This window comes from Melozone crissalis, unplaced genomic scaffold (assembly GCF_028551555.1).
Source record: "Melozone crissalis strain CALT ecotype California unplaced genomic scaffold, PUWL_Pcris_2 ptg000027l_1, whole genome shotgun sequence".
NCBI lineage: Eukaryota > Metazoa > Chordata > Aves > Passeriformes > Passerellidae > Melozone > Melozone crissalis.
The window spans coordinates 27286460-27292599 of NW_026535805.1; the positions used below are offsets into that span (position 1 = coordinate 27286460).

The 6140-nt window shown below is 45.6% G+C and overlaps 1 protein-coding gene across 1 annotated transcript in view; it reads right to left on the bottom strand.

Annotated features, from left to right (window-relative positions):
• HEATR1 (HEAT repeat containing 1) overlaps positions 1-4041 on the bottom strand; it is a 34694-nt gene extending 30653 nt beyond the window's left edge. Inside the window, exons 1-5 of the mRNA XM_054280097.1 lie at positions 4025-4041; positions 3666-3844; positions 1762-1978; positions 727-868; positions 82-183 (exon numbers count right to left, since the gene is read on the bottom strand). Coding sequence (XP_054136072.1) covers positions 82-183; positions 727-868; positions 1762-1978; positions 3666-3807 — 603 coding nt within the window. The 5' untranslated portion in view covers positions 3808-3844; positions 4025-4041. The remainder of the gene's footprint in view (positions 1-81; positions 184-726; positions 869-1761; positions 1979-3665; positions 3845-4024) is intronic.
• Between the last annotated feature and the right edge of the window lie 2099 nt (positions 4042-6140).

Sequence of the window (6140 nt, forward strand, 5' to 3'; positions counted from 1 at the left end):
ATACTAAGAAATAGCACATTACTATAAAAACACAGGGAAAACAAAGTGACAACAAACAATGCTCTAGAATAAATTAACAACCTTCACAGATCTAGCCACCAGCCTGCAGATGAAATCCATGAAATCCAGGTCTTTGTAGCAGTGTGTAATGACAGTACCCCTTGCCAGAGGGACTCCAGGTTTCTTTATACAGTGGAAAAAAAAAGTAAAGTTAGAACCTTCGGAGTAAAGTGAAGCACAAAAAGTAAAAATTACTATAATCTCCAAATTAATCCTACTGATCAGTTAACACCATTGAAACTGAAATAAGTAATGGATTGCCACACACTGTTAGAATGTTTTGTGTCTACATTAAGACAGATGATGAAGAGAATAACATTTAACCTACACGGAAATAAACCTAAAATTTAGCAATTTATGTATCTTCCTAGCAGTTGCAAATACTCACACCTTAAAAGCCTGCTTTAACTTAGGTAAAAAAAAAAAGAGTAATTACAGTCAAAGCTTTTTAATATCAACTTCACCTTTAAAGAAAGATAGCAGAAACAACATGTGGGCATCCAGGCTCCATTCCTGTAATTAAACCTTTCAGTACAGTTCTACAACTAACCACATAAATTGGTGGACCATATTCATAAGCAGAGTAGAAGGGTCAAGATAAAATTAAATTAAAGATTATTAAAGTCCCTCAAAGTCCCTCCATCTTGCATCTGTTAATTACTTTACCCGTATTGGATCCATCCAATGCCACTTATGAGTTGGGCTTTTTATATCTAAGAGTTGAATAACTCTCACAAATAGATTAGTCTCATGATATGGCAGAACACAACCAATCAAACTGTCTTGATTGTAGAGATGAATGTGAAATCTAAAGAAAAGAACATACATATGTAGTTTAAAAATATCTGGAAGCCAAAAAGGAAAAAAGACCCCTCTCTCCACATTCTTCTCAGAATACCTTGTTTACTTGCTTTTAAGCATGACCTGACATGGTTTTCACACTGACTCAGATCTATGGTCCACCTACAGTCCAGAAACTCAAGGTAGCCTGTATGTGCTACAAGAAAGAAACAGTGCTAGCATATTTTTTCCCCTCACTATCAACAATTTTAGGTCCCTGTACAACTAAAAATTACCTTAATTTCTTCTGCACAGGCTTCAATAGTAAATCAGATGTTACAAAAATCTAATATGAATCTCTCAGTACAATACATGTATAGAAAAAATGTGATTCAGAGAAGTATGTTTCAGGAAAATCACACACTCTTTCATGATAAGAAGTACTGCACTTTTTGCATTTGGATAGGTTAATTTATATAAATAAATATAACATCACAAAATACTTCATTTTTTTTTTCTTCACACCAAAACCTTGAAATAAGAATAGTTAGGGTTTATGGTTCAGTGTTAATATTGAAACTTTGCTATTTTACAAAGCCCACCTCTAAAAGCACAATATAGAAGTGCCTCTCTGTGTGCTCTGTGAGATGCCTAGGGCTGGGCAACTTTGGTGAAATTGCTTTTATACAGAATATCATGCCAGATCAAAATAATCACAGAAATGTATCAAAAGACAAAAATCTAATTAGCAAAGAAGAGCATCTGGCCCCATAAGGACTAAGTCTAAATGCACATTATTAACATTCTAACCTATTTTCAGAAAGTTGAAGTAAAATAATTCAAATTTTTTTCTAACTGGGGAGAAATAAATCTTGCATTTCTGGCCTTATCTACTGACATGTAGGATATTCAGTGGATTACCTCTGAATCAGCCATTCAAGGCACTTCTGGGCTGGCTTAAGCATAAAGTAGGGGGACAGGTGAATGAGGAACAATGAAATATTCTTATCCAGCTGCTGATTTACTGCTTTAGTCTGAACACTGCGTTCAAGGCCTTTGGCTGTGGAACTAAACAAACTGGACTGGAACTCTTCAAATGAAGGATCAATGCCCATCAGCTCTTCTAAGCCAGTGCACCCTGTGGGGGGAAAAAATAAAAAAAAAAAGGGAGGAATGCTGTTAATACAATAGCTTTTGTTCTCCACTTACTTCCTCACTGGCATATCCAACTTTTTTGCTATACTGGTACGTCATCCTCACCAAGCAAACCAAAACAAACAGTAAAGAGGCTTAAGACCAAAACCTTTGATATACTTGAACTATTTATCAACTGACAAAGAAAAGCAACATTAGCAACTATCAGCAGAGAGCTCTTGCAGCAGTGAAGGCCGGCAACATCCTGGGTTGTGCTGTCTGAGATCTCAGCAAGCAGGCTGAGGGAGGGGGGAATTGCCCCTTCCATTTGTGAGCTGCAGCTGGAGCCCTGTGTGCAATTTTGAGATCATCAGTAGAAGGAAAACATTTCTGGATGTGAATTCAGCAGAGGAATGCTGAGATGGTCTAGGGGCTGGAAAACAACATAAAAGGAAAAGGAGGAACTGCTCAGCCTGGAGAAGAGACAGTCAAAAGGAAATCTTTCGCTGTCTGCAGCTACTTAACAGGATATGGTGTGGGTTATCAAGGAGATGGAGCCACTCTTCTCAGAGATGCACAGTGGAAGGATGGGAGGACAGCAGATGCAAGCTGGAACACAGGAAACTCAAACCCAATGTATAGATTTTATCTTTTTCTAATGGTGGAATGATCAGATACTGGATCAGAGGTCCAATATTGGATAAGAGACCATAAAAACTCCATCCTCAAACTCAGCCAGGCAGTTCTAGTGTAACTATTTAAGAAAGCAAAAAAACACACGGTGCTGCATCAACGATATATATCTACAATCCTGTTACTTAAAACGGAAACATGATACCAATCTGCCTGGTTTTAGAAAACGGCTTTCTTATTCAACAGTATCACATGCCTGGATAAAAATTTATATAAAAATGGAAAGGGATAGAGCATAAAGAATTTGAAGTGTGCCAACACGGCAAAGGCTATTGCCACTTCACATTATTTGTGACCATAACGTTACCCAAGAGCAGGGCATCAACATGTTTTCATGAAACAAGAATTCATGTCAGAAGGCACATTGGGAGATTTCCAGTCCCAGGCTCTGCTCAAAGCAGGGTTAAAAGGGTCTCCAAAATGGGACTAGGTTGCTCAGGGCATTATTCTGTCAAAGCTTTCAAGCAAGTCACTTTTTTTTCCCCCTCAGGTACAATCTCCCCAGACAATCCTGTTAAATGCTTGACTGTCCTCACAATGAAAAAGCTTTTCCTTCTATCCAGTTTTAACTCCTATTTTTCCAACTTATTCCCACTGTCTCCTGTCCTCTAGCCATGCATGCCCGGTGCATCTTCTGGAAATATCCTCAAAGGCAATGGCAGGCTCCTATGAGACCCATCCAAAGCCTTCTCTTCTCCAGACTGACTGAGACCAGTGATATTCCTCTCATCAACTTTCCCTTATCGGGCAAATTCTCCAGTCCTTGAGCATCTTGGTGATCCCTGACTCTTCCCCACCACTTTACCCTCAATTGCCCAGAAACGTGCTCGTAGAGGAACTAGTTTTCCCAAGGACGGGAGTGATGTTGACCAGCCGGCAGCTTCTTCAACTATTCTTTTGGCCTTTTTTGAATACGGGTTTGCCTCTCCTATTTATCCTCCTCCATCTGTCTTTTGGTGTGTTTTTAAAGCCAGTGCCATCTAAGCAGCCAAACTCACCGATGGCAAAGAACGTGTCCCTGTCAATAGTCGCGGCTTCCTTGCAGGTGAAGAGCAGCGATGCCACCTCGCTGCGGTCCAGGAGGCTGGGATCGGTCTGGGGAAGCGCCAGCCGCTTCAGCTGCTCCGCCAGGGACGTCATGGCTCCGAGTTTCGGGGAAAGGAACCTCCGGAGAAAACTGGGGGGAGAAAACCACAGCAGGCCCGCCGATGGAGCAGCCGCATGCAACCAGCCGCCTCTCCCGGCCCCGCTGCCGCTCGGGCGCGCACGTGTGGCGCGGGGAGGAAGGGGGCAGAGCCCGGCGGTGACACGCGTCCCTGTCCCTGTCCCGATTCCGGCCCCGGTCCCCGGCACCGACCTGGCTCCCGCCGCTCCCGCCGGGCCCACGTGGGCTGCGTGCGCCGCTCACCCGGAAGCGGCTGCTCCCGAGGCTCGGGAAGTTCCCGCCCCGGCGGCGAGGGACGGGCCCGGCCCGGCCTCGGCGGTGCCCCGCCCCTGGCCCCGGCAGCGCCCGGCGGGCGGCCCGGCCGGAAAGGGGCTGGAGCCGCAGGGCGAGAGCTGCGGGACGCGAGGCAGCCCCGTGTCCTGCGGGCCGTGGCACCCTGGCCTGTGTCAGGAGTAGTGCGGCCAGAAGGAGCAGAGAAAGGATCAGAGCCTGTGTCCAGCTCCGTGCCCTGCAGTGCAGGAGGCGCTGGAGCGAATCCAGAGAATGGTTACAGAGCTGATGAAGGGTCTGGTGCACAAGTCCTGTGAGGAGCAGCTGAGAGAGCTGGAGATGTTTAGCCTGGAGAAAAGGAGGCTCAGGGGGACGTTGTCCTATACGGTATCCAGGTGGGAGTTGGCCTCTGCTCCGAGCAACAAGTGATAGGACTAGAGGAAATGGCCTCGAGGTTTGCTAGTTTAGATTGGATATTAAGAAACATTGTTTCACCATGAGGGTGGTCAGGCATTGGAACTGAAGGGAAGTGATGGCAGTTAGAAGACACACAGATGTGGGATTTAGGGACATGGTTTAGTGGTGGGCTTGGCAGTGCTGGGATAGTGATTGGACACAATGATCTTAGAAGTCTTTTCCAACCCAAATGATTCCATGATTCAGCTGAGTGTGTGCCATCTCCGGGAGCCGCCATGCCGGCGTGTGGCTGGTGTCCGTGAGGAAAGCAGCTGTTGTGGCCATGGAGGATGATGTCACCCTTCCAGGCAGGTGCCTCGCAGGGCAGTGTCCCACGGAGGGATCTCCCAGGTGTGGGGCAGGCCCAGCCTCCCTGGCAGCAGTCAGTCCAGGCACCAGCCAGGGTGGGAAGGCAGCAGCAATGGAGAGATGCAGACACCTCAGAGTGCCAGGGCTGCTGCTGGCTTTGTGCTGAACCCAGCGAGGCAACAGCCTGGGCTGGGAGTGGGGATCCACCAAACATCTCTTCACAGAGAAGAAATTGTGGTGGTATATTTTATTTAAATGGTATGCTCTGTCTCACTCCTCGAAAAATGCACGGTTTATTCCAAGCCGGTGATCCTCCCCTGCAGTATCATGTATCTGTAATCCCATTGGCCCAGGTTTTATTCCGCGCCCACTTTGAATCTCCCTGTTAAGCTGTGCGGGGGAGACCAGGCTCTCTCTCAGCCTTTTTTCTCCCTCTCTCCTCCCTCAGAAACCACGCTGCTCCCTGGGTGGGACCCCCAATAAACCCTCATCTCATTAGCGCCCTCAGAAGCCGTGTGGAGTCTCCTTGCCTGCCTGCTGCTATCAGGGAACACACAGTTTAGGGGGCTCCCCAGGAACCAACAAACCAACAGCAACAAGAGGTGGAACAACTTGGAACAACTAGAGCTGTTCCACTTTAAGATTTTTCCGTGAGTGAGTGAAGTTAGGGAAAGTGCAGGACTCCCATGAGCAGAAAGTATTGAAAGCTGCAGTGATGTGTGTGGGCTAGATCCTAGCTGCAGAACCAGAGAATGATGTAGACTGGAAGAGTCCTCTAAAAGCCATCTCATTCAGCCCCAGAGCAGGGCCAGCTTAGAGCATTTTGCTCATGGTTTTGCCCAATTGTGTTTGGAATATCTCTAAGGGTAGAAACTCCATGGCTTCACTGAGCCTCTCATCCGAAATTTGGTTAACCTCAGATTAAAAATAAATTTCTGATGTTAAAACCTGTGATGACTCCCACCAGTTTACATTCAAGTTTGCATGGTTCTGCACCTGGAAGTCAGTGCACAAGGCCATAAAGGGAATGTGGCTTGTGACAAACTAAGAAAAGTCTGGCAAAAAAATCAGAAATAAAATTTATCCCAACTGATGTCAGCAGATGGACAAAATGATGCCAAAGATAACAACTCCGGCACTAGTTCTGTAAAATTATTTCCATGTATTGTTGAAAAGCTTCATGGCTATGACAGAAATAACAGATTTGTTTATAAGACTGCTGTATTTCACAATCATTTAACATGCAGTAGAAATATGAAATGCTGATAAAAGT